General features: G+C 32.9%; 1 protein-coding gene across 1 annotated transcript in view; it reads right to left on the bottom strand.

Moving 5' to 3' along the window:
• Positions 1-22,431, bottom strand: part of LOC137925893 (homeotic protein ultrabithorax) — a 142,596-nt gene that overhangs the window by 25,107 nt on the left and 95,058 nt on the right. The window contains exon 2 of the mRNA XM_068769375.1: positions 9,909-11,039. Within this exon, the coding sequence (XP_068625476.1) occupies positions 10,738-11,039 (302 nt within the window). The 3' untranslated portion in view covers positions 9,909-10,737. The remainder of the gene's footprint in view (positions 1-9,908; positions 11,040-22,431) is intronic.

Raw genomic sequence — 22,431 nt, 5'->3', positions numbered from 1 at the left:
TAAAAGTAAATCTTTCTTATTAATCCTAGGCATTTAGCATATATCATTAGTAAGGTCAGTTCGGTAGTATCTACAAAGTTAAGTTTATGTTAAAAAAAAGTTAAGTGCGCCATATCAATCACAAGCAATACCGGAACCGGAAGACTGCACCACGTCTGTTGAATAATTTCTTTCTTTTAATATAAACACGAGAGTGTACTAAACCAAATTTAAAAAACTTTATTAAATTGTACAACGTCTTTCGTTTTTAATTTGTTAAATGCTTTTAATTAAGTTAAATAGTTTCTATCTCTTGATTTTGAATTGCCGTCATCCACTTTACAAAACTTTATTGTTTTGGATCGGACTCTCACAAGTGTCCGAATGTAATTTGTAGATTCTGTGGGCTTGGATTTTTAATCATATATTGTCAAGTTCTGGACAAAGGTCTCGTTGGAAGTTGGAAGTAGCCTGCATTTAATTTTGCATTGTAGGTTTTCAGATATATTAAGCTATGTTTATTTAGTACCGTATAATGTTTGAAATATGTATCTGTTAGATGAGCATATTTCTTGTATATATAAGCTAATAATCAAAAGCGTTAAGAACACACATTCTTCTTGCACGGTTTTATTCACATAACATAATTTTTTATATACACTGCAACTGAAATATAATTATTTCAAATGTTCATATGAAGAATAATCGACGTTAAGATTAATGAAAGATAATATGTAATAGAATCTAAAACTATAATTTAAATTTACAGATTGTACGTTTCTTTGAAAAAAAAAAAGTGAAATACTTCGGTTCCATAGATCACGTAAGTAACGGTAAATATTTTTAATCAGAGCAACTATTGTTCATATTAGTTCCTAGCCGTTTTTCTAAGTAGAACTATCACAAAATGTAATTAAATAGTCAATTACATGTTTTATTATCTTTACCTGGAAATTTTTATATAGGGTAATTGGTTACAGATGTAAAGGTTTTAAAAGGGTGAATAAAGATCATTTGTCAGCAAACTTTTAGCATGTATTTACACTTGTTTTCAATCAGCCTGTATAAAGTGATCACTGTCGAGTATATAAGATAAAGTTACTTAAAATAGACCAGCCTATTAAGTAAGTCAAACTTTGCATTATACTTAATGCCTATTTCTAGGTACCATGCATAAAGCGATCATTACAAAAAATGTGACATAAATTTATTTTTCTTATTGGATACCGATAGACCAATAACTTATGGCGGTAAATAGTCTGCGGGGAAAACCCGTATCCGAATTTCAGACACTTTTTCTTAATATATTATAATTACGTTATTTATTATTTCCGGAACTAGATTTTTTTGATGGGGTGTAACATACGTTAATTCACAGCAAATATACGAGTACTATACATTGATATCTTTACAGCTTTGATGCCGATCACCCTGTACACTTGAGCTATTTTGCTTCGAAGTAAAACTGCAATAAAAAAGTTAATACCTATAGCAATAAAACTTAGCTACGGTCTATGGCATGAACACCATCTTCAATTGTACATTTTCTTTAACTGCATTCTTCTAATTTAAAATTTTCTTTACCATGTTAAAACACTTCACAGACAATACCATTGGCATTTAAAGTATTTTCGTAAAACGTTGTGTGCTCTTAATAATAACTTATAAAACAATTCGCGTTTCTAGCTTCTACGATCTCCTTCGGTTGAAGTAGGTAAAACTCACGTCTCCATAACTATATTTATTTATTATTAGAATTCGCGATTTTAATAAGTATCTATAAGGCTTAATCATTTATGAAGACGAACACCTTGTTCTTTAAAAATTTAATAGTAAAAATTATACACTACCTTTTTTCGCATACCACTTAAATTCACTTATACAGCCTAACAAATTACCTCGAAGAAAAACTCGAAAATTGCCAGTGTCTTCGTATATGTAAACTTTAATTATTAGCCATGGACGGTAGCAATAAAAACAGGGCTGAAACAATGGATCGGCGAGTCGTCGTTTAAGGGTGTAAACGCCGTTTGAACATAGTGGACACTAGACCTTTAAAGGTGTTATTTATGGAAATGAACACCTTTTCAATAAAACATCTCTATTGCTAGCTGCATGCTCCAAGCCTGCGTCCATCTTGAATGCAACCGACCACGCCTTAGTTATGTACGTAGCTGCAATTACTTTGTAAGTGAATTTTAAATTTCATTAAATTGCCATGTCGTTAAACTGTCACGTAATTAGATTTTGTCATATGTCTTTAGCAGCCTATAAAACATTGTCAACCAGTTTCACAATATTAGTAAGCATCAAAGACTTCATACAAACAAATCTGATTACTAAACATTAACGCATATTATATATAAAATATTATTTATTTGTCGTTTACACGTCATTGTTGTTTTCTTGTTAATAATCATTGATAGCCCCAAAAGATACATAATGAATTCGTTTACAACTGACATTATTGGCATTGGCTTTCATGAGTGATGACTTACAACAGTGAAAGACTACGTGTCTCATTTCTGGTCTCCTTGGCACAACAGCTCATCGAGCCATGGAATGGGCTATGCTAAGAATTTCATCAAGAGATATGAAGAGAAATCGGTTTGGAGAAAATTGATGATCTAATACTAAACTATATCAAGCCTATGGACGCCTACTGCAAGGCACAAGCCTTAACCAAAAGGTGATTTACCATTGTCGCTACGCTTAATAGGCGGATTGGCTATCCTGACGTGGTGTGAATTATATAAGGTTGTATCCCGAGAACCAAAACCCATGGCCTATGATCACAAGTGTCAGTACCCCAACCGCTGGGCTACCATTGCTCCCAAATTATCAAACTAACTAACGGAATAACAAGTTAAAGTTGTAGTGGGCAAGATACACATAGGGAGAACATTTTGCCACTAGGTCTTTAAGGTTTTGGAGCGTAGACCAAAACAATAGCAGCATTTACCCAGAAGGTGGACTAACAAGCTCGTTTGTATACCTTCTTGAAGGTCGTCGGTCCTTTTGGAAATCTACAGAGGAGGTAAATGTTTAGAGTTGGACCTTCTACGGCTGAAATGATGAAGACATAACGAGTTGTGAACTTTTAAAATCTCGAACGGCACGGAAAGGTGCCTATTCTGAGCCAATTAGTCTTTTACGGGCGCCGCAACTTCCCGTTGCCATTACAATTATACGACGGGCAATGCTAGTAATTAAATCATAAAACGATAATCAGTGGTGGCTTGTTCCGCGCCACTTCAGCGCACCTCGCTTTATGACGTTTCAGTAGAGTTGTAAACATATAAAATAAAAGTTAGAAGCGTGAACAAACCGATAGATAATGAACTTTTATTGGTCAGCTTCGGAATGGTCCCGTGGCCATTGTAAAGGGGTGCTCGTAAATGGTGCCCTCGTACGTTCGTATGGTCATAAATGCTACACATACTGAATGCCGCGGTGCATTCCACTTACATTTATTTATATATATTAGATATATAGGCGGTATTTCAATTTCCTATATAGTTACAATAAAACTAACATCCAATAACAAAAATAGAAGAGAGAGATTTTTAAACTTTTTGGCAAAAATTTCATGCGCAATAAAATACGTTTAAATTAAATTTTAGTTTTTAATTGTTTAATTTAGTTAGTCCAGGGTGTTATCATTATCATTTCTATCGCAGAATGTCCATTGCTGGACATAACCCGCATTCATAGTTTTCTTAAAGGGCTGGTTTTAAACAACCCGCATTCATCATCACAAAGTTGGCTGTGTCCAACTTGTGTGGATATCCTACGCTACGCTTGCCGGTTCGTAATCGCCACTTCAGTTTCCTAAGGCCCCGTGTGTTCTGAGCCCTATGTATCTTGTCTACTGCCACTTTAAATCCAATATGCTTTTTCCGTTCCTTCCGTTCGTCTAAGAATTTTCTCATTCCTGATTCGAACGTCCAGAGTGTAAATGTCACAAATTATAAAAAAAAATAATATTTCATCAGTGAAAGCAAGCTAGAAGTTCTGATACCGTGGCCATAAGACATTACCAAGGAAGAGGGTCATAAAATTAATCCTTTAAGCCGATTCCAAAGTTTTTAAAGAGTTGGAAATCTTTTTGGCAAGCATTATCCTTTGGAAGTTAATTGCGCTTCATTTACGAAATTTTACCACAAAATATCATTTGATTTAATTATGTAATAATTATAGGTGACCTAAAGTTATATATATATATATATATATATATATATATATATATATATATATAAATAAATAAGTTATATATATTTAAAACTGACTTAGTTCAAGCTTCGGAAGATACGACAGCTTGATGACGATAGATAAATTACGCCAACTATTGTAATACGTAAGAACAGGCGTAAGTTCACTGGCACACTTGCAAGTTTATTGATTACAGCAATTATTGTAAAGTGACTATTAAGTAGGCAGTTCGGATAGATAGTGGGGCTTGTTTATTGCTTTTACTGCGGCCCGAGTTCCATTGCCTCATCCGACAATTAATAATTGTTGTGGAAAACGATATTTCTCGTTTGGCGTGCGATATGAATTGGTCGCGTGATTTTATAATAGGGGTTAACTCGATAACCGTTTGTGTAAGGGGTTTGTTTGAATATTTATATCCAATGTAATTTATTGCAATAACTTTAACTTGAATAGGCACTATAATTTAAAATTGCCCGAATTCATTTATCTATATAAATAAAAAGTAAAATGTCGAATGTCTTGCTAGGCGTGGATTTCGCGACCAAACTGGCTTATTTTTTTCACATATTTGTTACGGTACTTTAAAGATAAAGAAGTAAGAACCTGTCTTTACTTTTCTTATATATACTTCAGGGTGCATTAAAATTAAATTAATTAAATTTAAGTGCATCCATCCCTAGCTGTAAAATATTTGACGTCAATCAAAACTGAAACAAGACGTGTTAGTTTACAATCAAACAAAAAATATCGCATGTGATAAAGCGACAATATAATCACATTAGTAGACGCGGTGTACGAAAAAAAACTTATATCCGTCAGTAATCGTTGTTTATCATAAAGACAATGAATCAATTAAAACGATTACTTAATGCAGTATAATTGTTTGTTTTTCCAATGAACTTATACGAAGTCAATCGGGGCACTAGATTTTCATATATTAAAGAATAATGAACTAATATCTATTTAGAGTTTATAACGGAATCCAAAACAGATAAGAAAAATAATTATCAGAGTAAACTGCCTAATAAATCCTACTCAATAAATTGAAAAATATAAATATATAATAAGATAAATCAAGATGACTTTTTCATGTATAAACTTAAAGATTTCGTCAAGTTATATAGTCGCTCTTAATGTTAAAACCGCTTCCAACTGCTCCTATTGGAAATCCATGGGCTATGTACAACAGTGGTCGTCCTGAAATTATCATGATAATAATGACGAATATACACAATTAAAAAAACGGAAGTTATTAATTTAAATAACCTCATAAAATTTTAATATAATACTAATAATTTCGTCGCTAAAGACTATTGACGGTACTGAGGATTTTCTTCATTGAACAATGTCATAAAATAGTAAAAGAAATCTGCAAATTATTAATCTCATGACTATATCGCGCTCTAGCTGGAGAACAGAAATCCGTTAAGTTTAAATAATTGAATAAGAATACAATCAGATAATAATTTCTAACTCGAATTTTCAAATGGAATACAAACTAACAGTACGTAAGAGCTAAAGTCCTTTAACAGTGGCTTCGCTGTGTGAGCGGAGAATTCGTGTTCAGTCAGGGCAGGCCGGGTGAGGCGATAGTATCGACATGCACGAGTGTCCCCGGTAACGAAACAGTACTTTACTTTGTATGGCGAGGTGCTGTATATAATGAACCACTTCGATGTATACGGTAGATGATCTACATTGATTCAACATTTTCCTTCTATTCCAAACGAAAAGCAAAAGCTACAGCTTATTTAATTAAGCATAATTATCCATTTATTTAATTTTTTAACAATTTATATATCTAATCTGACGTAAGAAATTATTACTGACTCTAATATTAACACGTAAGCAAAAATTTTTTATCTATTTATTTTTAACTTAACAATCCATTAATTTTTTATATTTAAATATGTAATATTTACTACGTCTATAGGATACATAACATGTTCACATAACTGGTGATCTTAGCAATGGGATTGCAGGCCCATACCACAGAGTTTTATACCACTATTTTATTCCGCAACAATATTCCTACAAATGATATAGTCACGTTATAGTCACAATATTGTCTACTTAACCTTTATAATAATAACTACAGCTCCCTTCAAAACTTAATACAGTACTAACGTTCGATAAGAAGCGTCTTGCTACAAAAGATCGTATATAAAGCTCTTAAACTACAGAGATAGTACAGCTAAGGCTATAACAGGTAGTACGTACGACATAAATCAAATCATTCAACCTGATCATATTAAATAGAAAGGTTGCAGGAGTTTCTTCCACCACTTCTTCTTCCACCGCTAATGCTTTCCGATGTGGTGGCAGTGACGTTTCCCAAAACATAGCAACCGGCCAAGCCGAGGTTGAGCCCTTTCGGGGGATCCTTTGTTGGGATATGTATAATATCGAAGCATGACAGCCCAAACAGAGGTCTCCCCGTAGGTGCCCTTGAACCTAGTCACTCCACGGTGCGCCCAGCGAGGTTCAACAGCTCGGCGTTCTCCCAATCCGGTAAAATAGTAGTATATAGTGGTCTGAACCGAGTTTCCTTCGGAAGCTCTAGAGCTTCGTTACTTTAAAAGAGACTAGGGGCCCTCTGCTCCCTTCTACCATCTAATACGCGAATCTGCAAATGCCATTTGGGCAGCAGTAACAGTCCAGCTCAAAAAAAACAAACACATATTTTTGTCTCCTTCACATATATCTATACAGAATATAATTAGTAATACTATCTGCATGAAGATATGTGCATGAAATACCATTTGAACTTAATTTAATAAAAATGTGAAAAAAAAAAACCAACCACTAATCAAGAAACTATGCAATGTAAATATTCTGTTGTATTGTTAAAAATAAATAATTCATCAAGTTATTTCAATACATTTTTTATAAATATGATAGTTGCTTACAGTCTATCAACATACATAAATGCATGAAAGGTATATAGATGATTATGTACCAAGAAAAGTGTAAAGAGCAATTCAGAAGCAAAAGTAATTTATAATATAAATGTAGTTACGTATGTAAGTTTAAATCCGCCACACTGTCTGTGAAGCTAGTTAAAATTTAACGCTCATTTAAAGTGCTTAATTAGAATGATTTCATATTGGTTAAATTAGCAGCAGCTTCGAGTGCTCGCTGCATACAAAAGGGTTTCTGCCCTGCAAGGGCAACCGTTGAGGTTGGCCATAGTATATAATGATATAAGCGTCACTATTCGCCCGCGCCTTTCGTGTACCACGAACCCATCCTCTCCTTTTATTACATTGAAACCGGTTTGAAACAGGAGCCATATAAAATTGCAATATTTTAATAAGAAACGCCCGGTGAATATAAATCAATTCGATAAATAAAATACCCCGTCGCCACGTACTGATTAATACATCATGCATTATTCAAATGTCCTAATTAAGAACGCTCTCGTGTTTTATATAAATTTAACTATGGCCGAGGTTATATAAACAAATGCACATTTGCCTTTAACGGTACGCAATGTTGAAACGTTTTCGTTTTTTTTTCTAGTTTATTTATAAAACTGGTTAATGGCGTTAATAAACAGATAGCAATAAATATATTACTGCGTATAAAGTTAACGTATGGGGCATTAAAGTCCACCATATATTTACTGTAAAATATGGCGGTAGGCAATACTAGTATAAAAACATGAAAATGTGCAAAAGCTATAAATAAATATACAAATAGTATAAACATTTTAAAAGTTATCTGATCTTTTACTTGAGGTTGTGGTTACATAAAAATATAACGATGCCAAAACAGGACCATAAAAGTTATTATACATAATAACTGGCAACACATAAGTAATGTAGTTCCCGATACATACGTAAAATTTACTTATGTAGTTAGTATACCAGTTCAAAAATATAATAATATAAAATTTAAATAACAATTTCGTGAAAAACGAAAAAAATAAAGAGAATAAATTCGGATTTATTTAACTATTTTCTTTTAGACTGACGTTTTTTTTTAATGTTTTGACTTAAAAAAATATTGACACCTAGATCTAGACTATAACGTTAAACTTATTTTATTATATTTAAAAAGTCACAGCGTCATTGTAATGGTAATAGGTACCCTCTGATACTTACCGTTAAGACAAAAAAAACTTTCCTGTCAACGATTTATGACACAAATAAAAATAATACGTTTGTATGTGCGGGAGTCAATTAAATCCTTCAAAATAATTTAGTCGTTAAAGGTTCCCTTCGTGATATGACAAAATGAAAGCAACCAATATTTTTTCTTAACTACTGACTAAACATCCGTTGTTTCAGAATCGATCGGGGTCGTGGACCTTAAAGATGGCTGCAGAGAAGGGCGTACAAAAACTTACGATGTATGTCCACGCTACGTATCATCTCTTCCAGTTAACTAATTTCATATATTATTTTAGCAAATATGTTTGAATATTTGTAAGCGTTTAAAATTAATGTTGACGTTTATTACACAAAACAAAAAGTTAAAGGCTATAAAGCTAATGATAATATAAAGAGATATGATATAATTTAAATAACGTTTGATTAATAAAAAGATCGTAAGATGTTAAACAACATGAATTTTATTTATATTTCGTGAAATTAAGTTATAAAATGCGATTTAAAATTAAAATTCTGCTAAATATACATCAAACCTAAAAAATGTGTGCCTCATGAGTATGATACAAGGTTTTTGAGGTTTTTGTATTTGTATTTATATATACATACGTATTTGTGTATATATATATACATATACATATGAATATATATATATATATATATACATATATGTTCACGAATATGTATGTATATATATATAAAAGTCTGATGGTTATAAATCTGCATGTATAATAAAAATATACTTTTTTATAAATAATATAAGTACAGCACATAAATACTGGGTAATTGTGTATGTTGGTGCGTTTACGCAGAAATCTCGTTGAAAGAGTCCGCCGCCGTAACAGAGAATTGAGATTTCAAATCGATTTGGATGGTATCCCGATCGGCATTTTTTACATCCATCGGATCTTAAGAAATGAAACTTAAATCCTAATTTAACGAGTTGACACGCACATACGGACTGAGCTATTCAGCATTTCTCGACGTCAATAACATGGCCAAATACGTCGAATGGCATTTGTGGATATTTCTTCTACCAACCGTAGGCCGGTCGGAGACCAAGGAATTCAGTTTTTAGTGATTCTTTGACCGTTTCGTTACCATAATCGGCATTCAAGATGAAACAGACTATAGCCGATTTAATTAATAGACGTTCCCTCCGACCATTCGGAGGTAACGGCCGATGAAGTCATTATACATGCTTACGAAATATAAAGCATCCGTCGACTTGTGCTCGTTTTTTACACATTCACCTTCGGCGCTGCCGGGATTATTGTACACCCGTTGTAGTTAATCACGTCAAAATGTAGTGATTAATTGCGCAGGAAACTCTCAGTGTGCCCGCGTGCTAATTGCTCATATGGAAAGCTAGAGACATTACTGGCAGCGCAAAGCATTCTTAGCGTCGAGGCGGAGACGGTCGGGAAAGATCAAAGGTGCATACGGTTTAGTGAATTGAAACATTGCAAAACAGCTACACCGTAGAAGTCTCGCTTGAGCGATTTCAAAAATGGCGTCGCGCCTCGACTGGTGACGAGGAGTCGGTTTTTCGCAACCGTCTCCACTCGATAAATAAAGCCGCGGACTTTGACAAAAACTCACCTAGTCTTGTTCGGTGGCCGGCGACGCGCGCTCCCCTCCTGCCTCGACTCGACCCCCCCCTCTCTCTCCCCTCGGCCCCCTCGCTTTCCTGCGCCTTTTTCTGCCCATTCCTCGGCGCCGGCGCAATCGCGAACCGCTCACTTCCATACTCTAACTATTTACACAGCTAACCTCTAAAATAATACCTACTTACATTTATGGCAATTTGTTTAACTTCATCGACTATTAAAATTGCAGGAACACGATCACGTTTATACTATACTTATGCGAGAGTATTGAATAATTTGATGGCGCGGAAGATTAACTGTTTCACACAAGTTCGACGTCAGTAAGAGCAGTCGATTAACTTAAAACTCTTTTACTTAGCTTTAATTAAGGTTAGGAGACCGGGTCTCTTTGGTAGGCCTATTAAATTTGTACAATGTATTATTTCGCTTCGCTGATATTGCCGAGCCGGGGCTACAGTCGAACATAAAACGCACTACGTTACCTACACTATACACTGAAGAGATTTCTACAAATTGCACTGTTTTCCGACCGCGAACATCTACGATTGCGCGGATTAAAATATTTTAAAGAATCAATAAATCAACAAAAAAGAGAGCGTCAAAGAAATAATAACCAAACAAAACCCGAAACACAATAATACGACCCGTTTGTATTCTAACGTGTAGCAGTTCGTCGCGGACGTTTCGTCTCATTCGTTAGAATTGACTTTTAAAAAATAATCACAACAACCGAACAACACTTAAATAACATGAAATAATTACAAACAATTTATAAACACAAAGCTAAAGAGTGTCCGTATTGAGATAGCCAGAGAGGCTTCCTAGTGTTCCGGGTGGCCCTGGGCAGCCGCCGCTGCTGCGGCTGCTGCCGCCGCTGCCTTTTGTGCCTGTGCTTGTTTTTCCTGTTCATTCAGCTCTTTTATAGCCTGTATCTCTTTCTTTAATTTCATTCTTCGATTCTGAAACCATATCTTGATCTGTCTTTCTGTGAGACATAGTGCGTGAGCCATCTCTATGCGTCTCCTTCGTGTGAGGTAGTGATTCGTGTGGAACTCTTTCTCTAACTCTAGCGTCTGGTATCTTGTGTAGGTTTGCCTTCCTCGCCTTCTGAGACCGTTCGCTCCTGTAACAAATGATAATCTTGAATTAGATAACAAATATCAACATAAGAAAAAGGACCGGTCGGAGGTATTTGATGTCGGCCTATTTCAAGCGCTTGAAAGTTGAATGGAAGAGCATGTCATGAAAGTCTTAGTTGAAATGACGGTACAATTGCTTGTGACGACAGCTTCATTTCGCTCAGACGTCGATGTTGATAAACGGCGCCGGCTTTGGCCTTTGGCGCGCCGCAAGCGATCAACGGAATTAATACGCCACGCAAAAGCGATTAATATTGCTTATATTATATATAAAGCGCGTGGGATAAGTACTATACACAATGTTAAGCGAAGATCAAACAGAAACATTTTTATGTTTGATCTCTCAAATGAATTAAGTCGTTACATGTCTTATTTATCATTTAATGCATCAAGGGACATAAAAAGAATCGATGCAGAAAATTTAACATGTGAATGGGTGATCAAGTGTGAAGTTTAAAGAAGTATTATAGATGTATCCTGTTCGCCTGTTTTTTTTGAGTCTGTGACTCTGTGTAGGTTTGGTGACGAAAGCATGTTTGTAGTGTAATTAAACTAAAATTTAATATACATATTACTGTTGTAAGAAGTAACAATAATTTTAATGAACATTGTTGGTTACACATTGTTCTAATGTACTCATAATCACGACGCAGTCAATACACATACTAGTTAATTTAATACCGTAAAATTAATTGAAAACAAATAAATTATTGATTTGCATGATGATGTAATAAAAGTGCATTTTTATTAAAGAAAAATCGCTTTGGAAATTTGCTTAGTTTGCGATCAAGAATCCAATCTCGGCGCGATTCCTTAACGCAACTCAAAACGAGTACGACAACCCCGTCGCAATGGAACCCGCGGCGGTGCGGCTATGTATCGCGGAGGCTGTTTGCGTGTTCTTAATGTATAGCTCCACGGGCTCACGCTGAGATCCTTCCTTTCTTTTTTTTTGGGTGTCAAGACCGCCGGGCACATACATAACGGGTGACCAATCAATGCATTTATTTCGTAAGATCGATTTCTTTGGTGCACTTTTAAAGTAATATACATAATGAGTTCGCGGAAGCCAGTTACGTCGCTTGTTCACGTTTGCACGAACGAAATTATCCTAAAAGGTTACTTTTGAATATTTTTACGGAGAAAGTTGAGCATTTAAATGAGATGATTATCGGCCAAGATAAAGATTTCGGTTGCCTACATAAGGGTATTTTCTCTTTACGCCTACATTAACTATACATTACCGATTAACTGTTTTATATTTACATTATCACTGGAAATATTTATATATTGTATATAATGCATTATTATTTTTTGTTATAAGTAATCTGTTATAATTATGTACATCGAGTTCCCTTGTGTTATTTGATGACAGCACGCTCTATTTTTCTTTATTTACCATAACCATACAACGGTTGCCTGGTAATCGCTGCTTGCGGTAGGACCACCCTTTGTACTTCATCCATTGCCTATTTTATCTGATTTTTTGAAAGTCATGTCTCCCTATTAAAATTAAAATATTATTATGTCTAAATACTAAAATGTTTAAATATACAAAGACTTTAAGACACTATATACATAAATGCTTCGTATAACCTTTTGTAATAAAAGTCTACAGTATTATTTATCATAAACATTTTCGCACGTAAACTTTACATAATTTATATATACATTTAAAACAACAGTGGACGCTGTTTTCATATCAGAACAAACTTTTTATACTTCAAACAGTCAAAGGCATCGGCCCCGTAATAAGAGTGATACGAAAATAATTCGTTTTCATTTCGAGCGCACTTCTCACACTGTGAAAGGGGTTACCAACCATTTTAACGACTTAATTATCTCAAGTACAGAGATCGGACCGACATTATAGGCCACACGGCTCTCTGATGCTGCCTTATCTAAGCTCGTATATTGAAAAACACTTCAATTGAGTCGTGAGACTAGGAATAAATGTTTAGTCCATTTTAACAAGAATAACTTGCATGTTTTAAATATAATCATTAATAAATATTTGTTTCGATATAAAATATTACTAACTTTTATTTTAATAACATTTTATTAATAGAATAAAATCGTGGTGTACATAAAGAGTGTGAACTAAACAAAAATAAAACACATTAAGCCGCACTCGCTCCCAAATTACGTCTTAACACGAGGGCTAAGTGCACCTTTTTAATATTTAAAAAAAATTCTTCTGCCTCCGTGGTTAATTGAGTGACTTTAATTACCTAACCCATAAAGGCCGCCCGGGAATGCGACGTAAGTATTGTAGGACCTTTTCCTTCCTTATGTACAATGCAGGTCGCTAAGAGATTACACTGGACGGTTATTTATGTTGATTAACTTGCGTTAGCAAACGGAACTTTAAATGCAATTGTTTAATTAATATATAAATAACGAATTGCGGCTAAAGATAATACTTGAGTTATGTTTGTTAATACGTGACAGCGGTAAGAGGTTGATAACGAAACTCATTTTGGAAGTCATTAAAAGAAGTTACGAAACGAGAGATTTACGCGCCATCAGAGCACGGATTTATTTATTTTACTAAAATTGAATCGATTAAAATCTAATGAATTAAATGTTTATTTTTAGCTACTTTTAAAAACGTTATCAAGACGCTTTTGTTAAATAATTAAAAATTTACATTGATGATGTTAATTAATTTGTTTAAGACTTAACGAGCCTTTTTCGGAATATATTAAAAATAAAAACAATGACGCGTTATCTCTATTTAAACGATGAGTTTGTTGATTTTATCAAGTGAATCTGAAATAAACCAAAAGCACTTTAACATGTCTGTACCAATTAAGAGTTACTAACTTACGCTTGAAATTTCCTTACCGAATGAATTAAAATAAACGCTCTTAGGAGATATATTTACCTCTGCACAATGAACGAAAACAAGTCAAATTCATTTTTCGAGATGATTTAAAAAGAATCTCGCAAAAACTGTTTCGTTCGCCACGTGTGTGAACTAATTAAGAGGCGGTAATTTCAGTGTCAATTTGCGCCTTGTAAATTTACCACAAAATCCGGAGTACGCCATAAAAGCAATAAACATGACGCAAATGACTTCATTAGGGCCATAGGCGGGGTTCGCGGATAGCAAAAAATATGTGTAGTGTCAGGAACAGACCTTAATAGCGATATAATGACGTCAAATGTTTCCGAGAGACGAAAATCTGAGATGTCATTGGACGTGACGCAGTTCTGTTCCGGAACATTTGATACTTTCGGTCACGACTTCGGAGGGTTTCTAAGGTCGAATATTATCCAGAGGCTGTTTCTTTTTTTTTTCAACAACGATAATATTACAGATGGTTTAGTAAGGTCTTCATATGTATAAAAAAAAACATGTGTTTTGTGTTATATTTAGTACTTCAAAATGAATTTTGAATTAGGTTTAAGTAAATTTCCTTAGTAAATAATTAGATAACATTCAGTTCATTAATCATTACAAATACTTTGCGTATTTAAAATAATTAAATGAATCATTTATGTAGTCACTGTATTTTTTCTCTTGTAAATTTAAAATGTGAACTTTTTGAGGTTTCCGCCGTAAGCGAGCACATACAGAATGAGATCTTAACGAGTTAAAAATGTTGAGACTTATTCAATAATTCAACAGCCATGCAATACAAGCTACCAGTTTCTTAAATTATTCAGAACGAAAATAAAAAAGGATACGCGAGTGCTTTCGAGGCATCGGCTTTAGTCGCTCTCGTGATTCCCCAAGAACAAGTGTCAGCCCCAACCCGTTTTGAAACACGTGTCGCAAACAAAAGAAACTAACTTTACTCACCCCCCTCTACTAAGTAAGTGAAGCCCTATTCACTAACGAAGCCTGGATAAAGAGTTAATTCGTAATAAGGAACCTCGATTTTTAATGTTTGAAAATTATACTATCAAACAAGATATAGTAAATTTCATGCCCGAACCCGAATAGAAATATAATTTAGTATTTAATTTAGATATATCCGTATTTGATATTTTTCGAGAGCTATCGTTGCTGATATATTTTTTTTGATACACTCGTAAATTAAATTATATTTATCTCGTTTTGTTATTGTTTAGAGCCACTCAGCATTTTCTTTTCATTTGTTTGCCAGGGTGTACGTCAACAATAGCAAATAAATAATATTTTTGCAATATTATACAAAATTTATGAAAATGCGTATAAGATTTTGCTGTTGACATGTCTATTTAAAATAAAAAAAACATTAAATCTCCCGAATGTTTATCATTCGCTTTTACTCTATTTATTGTTAAAATGTAATACATTTTTGACTACTTAGTTAAATATCCAATAAAATTTGAAATCTGGATTAAAATTTATCCAAGAAAGCGCGTAAATGTGGGTGACCCTACCCCGTCCGGAAAGTTGTAAAAGGATTGGGCAAGTTATTAGTCGTAAAGTATTTTGGACTAAGATGTATAGCTCGTAAACCCGTAATTCGCAATGGTCGCACCATAGCGGGGGACATTTGCAACAACTGTTGTTTGTTTCGATGTTTTAATTGTTCCTAATTCGTAAAACTTATTTCAAAGATTTACGGCACACTTCTTATAGTACTAAGATTTTTTTAAGTAGAAACATGTGGCCCAGAGCGGGTTGAAAATTGAGAGGTTGGTTGTACAACTTATTTAAAACAAGTAACAGTTTTTTGAGAGCTATGCGACATGTGTTATAGCGGTAATGTAAAGGGGGCATTAATTTTAAAATAGCCGAGGATAGATCACAAAAAAGCGTATTTAAGAAATGAATATTGAAATGTTTTCAAAAGTGTTGTTGCGAAAAAAATAATTACTTCCTAAGTAATGATTAAAATCTTTAACCACAGCTTAAGTATTGACCTATTTAAAACAGGTAATAATGTATGTGATTATGAATAAAGTCGTTTAGGTAAATAAACGTATTGAAATTTTCATTTCTGACAAATATGACGTAAAATCTTATCTAGATACCTTAATAATTTTAAAAGAATTCTTTTTGAGAGTGTTTAGTTAAAAAAAAGTTGTCAATACGCATATTAACGGATGTTGATCGGCAATGTCTGATTCTGTTTGCATAAATCAGAGATAAAACAATGTGTACGCGCACTATTCCTCTAATAAAATTAATGCAAAGCAGATTTGTTCGCGAGGTCTAATGAGTCGAATTAAGATAACGTAGTCAACTTGAACGCAGCTCACTTTAAAGGAATAATTACGTGCTATTTTCCGATAGTGTTATTTATGTACTCGATAATAATAATTATTTTCTTGGCTGATTAGTTATAGGTTTGTCGTTATCGATCAAGAAACCTGATTTATGGAAACTATGATTATTAAATGTTTCAAATTAATTTAATATTCTCGGTTTCATACAAAATATAATAAATCTAAACTTTTTGAAGTAACTGCAAAATAAAGGCAAGTACAATATTATTTGTAATATTTTTAAAAAAAAACCTCTATTTTCAGTATATGTGAAACCCAATGATGCATTAATATATTAAATCTTTCATTACCGATAATTTCTTAGTCTAAAGGAGAGGTTGCTGATTACATATAAATATGTAAATTCCATGTAAATTTTCGTCACTCCTTTTATTTTTAAAATAATGAAAATTATTGGTCTTGGGTCACAACAACAACTTTATAAGATCACATTCGCCACGATCTTTCGATATAAATTTTGGTATATTATGCATTTATTACGAGGCCATGAGTTTAATCGGCAGAGTGGGAAGCAAATTGCGAAATTACTTTCAAAATCCATGGGTATAATGGAGATGCATGAATCCGTGCCCGAATTACGTACTTGCGTTACTTAATAACCACCTATATAACGTTGCATGAGTAACGTACTTCGATATAAACATAGTAAGGCGGTTTGTAAGAAGGAAACTACTACTTGGGTGGTCCGTGGAAACAACCTTGTCGATTAAAAAAATACATAAGAAGCGGTGGAACCGCGCTTACATTGGCGGCTATAGTTTTTTTACCTGTAACCTATAGGATACTCTCGTTATCTTTTTATTGATACCGTATTATTTAGGTAATAAAGTTGTCAGAAAACATACATGCGTGATTTGAGACTTTAAAAACACTTTAATTATTAAGCGATAGTAAATTTGAAAAGAAGTGTCGCTGATTATTAGTGATAAATATGGTTTTAATAATTAATATGATGATAAAAACAAATGGGAGCTTTTAATTATGGCCGCATAGGCCGTCATTGAGACCGACTCGGACGTCCAATGTAAATTTTTATTTAAATAATGCTCACTTAAAATACGATATCAATGTACGCTGTAATTAAAGAAGAATTTGGGAAGCGTCAGCATGCATATTCACATTTCGAATATATTTTAATTGAATTGATTTCATTTCCATAAAGAAATGTAACATCCCCGCTATACAACGTAAATAACTACTAGTATCTGTATAAATGAAGTGAAAACTTTAATTCAATTTTCTTTATCCGTACTTGAACAAAGTTAATATAAGATTTTAGTTTGATATCGCAGTATTCATTTAAATAAGCTTTTTTATATTGAATGTGAAAAAAAATGTACGTATTCTGAATTTTAACAATATCCTATATTGTTACACCGCATAACCCACTCGAAATCGAATTGTAAGCTAAAAGAAATTAAATTTTAGATACGCAATTCGGGGCGTTTATTTTTTGTTACCGTACTTTCTTAGAAGATGTTTATACCTTCTACCGGTATATCAAGCCTTCCATTAGGTTCACTAGATATATATCGTTTCGAAAGCTCGCTTGTTATCTCAAAACACAATATGAATAATACATTAGTGGTCGCATGCCCGAGCACTCTTAAATTGGCAAAGCTTAATTGACTCAAAGGTTGAAAATGAAACACAAACTTCGTGCCACCGTGGCCTGCTGAATGCACCAAAGGAAACGTCGTGCACGGACTGAAAAGCTTTTTTGCACTCTGTACACGATGCTCATAACGGAATCAATTTAAATCGGTTCCGCCAGATAAGGCACTAAATGAGTGGTTCGCCCAAAAGTATTGATAAAAACTTTGCGTATTCATTAAACTAAAAATATGATAAAATCTGTTTTGTGAGGAAAATTAAGAAAGTATTATTTATCATGTTATTATATACATACAACCTTGTCACGAGTCGAAAGCACGTATCGCGATACATAATATAAATAAATTTTACAGATTAAATAAAAAAATGTAGCAAAAGATTTCATACAGCACTAGAGTTCACACAAATACTCATCGAAGGTGGTTTCGGGGCACTTGCTGCTTCGATTTCGAAAGAAATGCTTATTTATTTATATATGTAATATAAGATTTTAAACCATAATTTGATAGTTAGTGTTATAAGCTTGTAATAAACGAATTCTCATGATTTTATTAAAACATCTTACGACAGATAAAATCGTAATTGTTTTGTAATAAGTTTGTAGTAGATATGGTACTTTTCATGTAAAGATCAGTTTTGTTTATATGCACTTTAGGCTGTAATAATTCATTATTCTGATTTGAATTCAAATTGCATGAAGCAATTAATAACAGAGTAGCGATAATTCCGCAAGCGTTTCTCCATATCATTATCAATTAAATTGATTATATCTTAATTTAATTACGAAGCAATCGCATTTCGCGATAAAGCTGGCAAAGTCTAACGATATCGCATGATTATTGTGTAGGAAGGAGTCGAGAGCAGCGCAATGGGCCGCTCTGATTAGCGTGCATGACTAGCGCAATTAAGTTTACTTTGGATTAATGATTTAAAAATAACTGTACAAACTTATAAAATTTATTTTAAAAAAAGATGCTTCTATGCTTTAATTTGGAGTTTGATTGAAGCAGTGAAACATAGATTGAGTTTAGATTCTTAAGATCAATTTACTGCGTTCAATATGTAATACTCAATACGTAGTATAGTATTATATAGACTAATACACTTTGAGAGCTATCTGCTTCTGTGATTGGCTTTGATTGGTGTGCCTGATCTATTTGCAATCAACGGTATAATGATTAAATTTATATAACAGACTCCACTGCATTTTTATGGAAAATTTTATCAAGCGAATATACTACAAATCATTGCGTTTCTGTTTATATATTTAATCGAAAAACACTAACTATTTTGAAATTGACTATTTTACGTAAAGTATTGAGTATATAATCATTTTTTGTATTAAGTATATAATCAATATTATTATTTTGAAGTAATAATGACACTTTTGTTATTAAATTTTAAACGGAAAATTAACTTTTTTCTCGTAACAAATGAATTAAAAATATATTTTTGGCAAAAACTTTGCTTTTTGTTATTGTCTTATGCGAAAATTACTTCTACGCCTAGAACATAATGTCTTATATTTCTTGACTATTTTTAGAAACGTTTTATTTACTTATAATAATATCAAATTAAATTGCACGAATGAACGTTTTGAAGGCAATCGGTTAGCGTATAAAGTTATACGACCATTTATCTAACTATTAAATAAGACAACATGAGTTCTAGTTAGAAAAGTAAATCTAATAGGTTGCTTTTTGTTTTAAAAAAATTTGATCAACTTTATTTACCTTATAAAGGTTTGTTAAAGATAGCGCCAACTTGTTTTCGTATTTCTACAACAATGTTAATTGTTGTTTTTAAATAAGTCAACCAGTCTCAGAATTTACGAAAGCATGGATTAATATATGAACAGGTAATTCTTAAGACAAATTACAGGTTATAAAAAGCTTAATTTTTATACACGTGTAATTATATGCAAGCAGGTATTTAAATTACTAGAAGACTGGGATTTTTTTAATGAATGTAAACTACGTTTAACATAATTGCAAAAAATTACTGACATACTACGAAATGTAACATACGAGCGCCTCATTCTAGTAATAATGTACTTATTGTTGTAATATAAATTAAATTATCAATTCTTGGCTGAAAAGATAAAGTTAACAATACAAGTAAATTTTTTGTATCATCAGAGTGATTAGTTACATGTTTTAAAGCATTGAAGGGGTGAAGCTACAGTTCATTTAATGGCAAAAAGGTTTTATGCTTATTTCCAATCAACCTTTATAAAGTGGATCACTCTGAAATATGTTAGTTACATTTTAATTTTTTTGTGTCGGAAGGTGACGGACCTATAACTTCTGATAATTAGTCTACGGGACAAATAGTAAAGAATAATTATTTTAAATATGTAATAATCCGAACATAGAATACGCTTTTTTCACTTATGTCATTATAATGTTATTATTTCTGTAACTATTGTTTTTGATTACAATGTACTATGCAATAATGGAGACTCGAGCTTTAACACCTATCCTATACTTTACCTATGTTTTACCCAATCAACAGGCGTATTAAATTTTAAAGTATGCACAATATATGAGATTTTATGACGAAATAAAAATGACATGACCTTTAAAATCTCAAGGTATAAACGACCTTTGACGAAAATTATGTTTATTATTGACGATCGATCACTTTAAGATTAAAGTAATCATATAGTCTGTTAAACCAGCTAAAAGATGATAATAAAAATAAACTACTGGCACCACACCCACCGTTTCAATTGACACCACAATATAAATGTTAAAAAGTCAGTCGTACTTCCTTTTACCACAATGTAAAATGTAAAAAAGCATTATCTAGGATATATGTATAGAATAATTGCATAAAATATAATAGGATTCTTATAACGTCTCCATATTGATTCTCTATTACCCCATACATCAGGGTCGAAAGCAATAAAGATTGAATGTCCCTCGTAGATTAGACCAAACCCTGACATATGTGACACGTGAAAGCCACGGACTATTTCTTTTATAAGGGAAAGGGTATTTGAGATCTTTAAATAACAATTTCCTACCGACTGTTATGTCTAATATAAATTAAGCTTCTACGCTAAGTGTTTACTTATATACATATATAATAATCTTAACAGATAATTTCAATTTTAGTTGTACGAGTAAAACAACTAACCAAGAATTAACAATTAATATAGAATACATAAATACTAGAGAATAATAAAAAGGAAAAATATATCAACAGTATAAATCAATGTAGATTCAAATACAACATTCAGCAATAACTTAACAAAGACGTCTAAATGTTCACCGTTATTCGGGTGTGATACTTTTAAAATACATTTTCAATACAAACATATCTATTCGCGCAAATAATTTAAACACAAAGCAAACCACGAACATGATGCTAACAAGATGCAGCTGTTGCAATCTCTCAAGCGACTTCCATTTTGAAAAACTCGTTAGAGTTTTCGAAAATAGAATATAAAATGTGTCACTCCTTCCCTAATAAATCAAGCATGATTAATGCTCCCGAGTTAGAAACGCCGCGTGACGGGGCTGCGCCTCATTGGGTGGCGCGGTCGCCATATTGCTCCAAGCTTGTTGCTGTCAAACGTTGAAATATGGCCGCTTGCTTTTCTTCGTTCGGATTTGTCTACTGTCTTGTCTTAAAATATTTATCATAAAAATATAAAACTTTTAACAATACGCAACTTATACGTGTAAAAACTAAACTAAATCAAAAAATAATTCCGGCGAAAAAGATCCCATATTAATTTCACGGGAATTTGGAGAAATCGATGTTTTGTTCTGGATTTGTAAAATTATTACGTTACATCGACTTCGACAAAATAAAAGTGTTTTGATTTATATTTTGACGTTCGCAGCCAAAACAGCGTTTCTTTTGTATACTTTAATTTATCATGATAATAAAAGTGACACATAAGAGTTATCCTGAGTTTTAATATAAAGTAACGCTTTATTTTGATTTATGTCTGTATTTAAAAAAATGTGTGCATGTTTTTGCTACAAGCGAAAATTAATAACAACTTTTTTATTTTTATTTAATTAATAATTGGTTTTGAAAGAAATACGTAAGGATTTTTTTTCACCATGAACAATATTAATAGTTTTGTGAATTTTCTGATACAATTTTTATATCAATATATAAACCATAACAAGTAAGCCACGCCTACAACAAACTTAAATTCACATTAACAACCGCAAACCTGTGCGAACACATTTCCAACGATCTAAGTAACCGCTCAATACTAATCATAAGCCGTCAAGTAGACAATTTTCTTTTTTAAACGATCAAATTAAGTGACTCGCAACCATTGGCCGTTATGAACACAGAGCGTCTGTGGTTTGCTAAAGTGTCCGGTCAACAGAACGGGCAATTTGCGATTTAACGTACGCAAGTAAGAACATAAAATCGAATCAAACTGCAGAGATAGCAATCTTAGTCCAATTCATGTTATTACTGAGCTGAACGCAGCGGTAGCAAAAATAATTTATTGCACCTGTATAATTCAATTGAAATAATGTCTTCATTTATGAACATAGATCA

This window comes from Battus philenor, unplaced genomic scaffold (genome assembly GCF_028537555.1).
Source record: "Battus philenor isolate CCGP_79_NKW_IND1 unplaced genomic scaffold, ilBatPhil1.0.hap1 SCAF_10, whole genome shotgun sequence".
Taxonomy (NCBI): Eukaryota; Metazoa; Arthropoda; class Insecta; order Lepidoptera; family Papilionidae; genus Battus; species Battus philenor.
The sequence above is the reverse complement of the archived record's forward strand: the minus strand, read 5'-3'. Positions and strand labels throughout refer to the sequence as shown.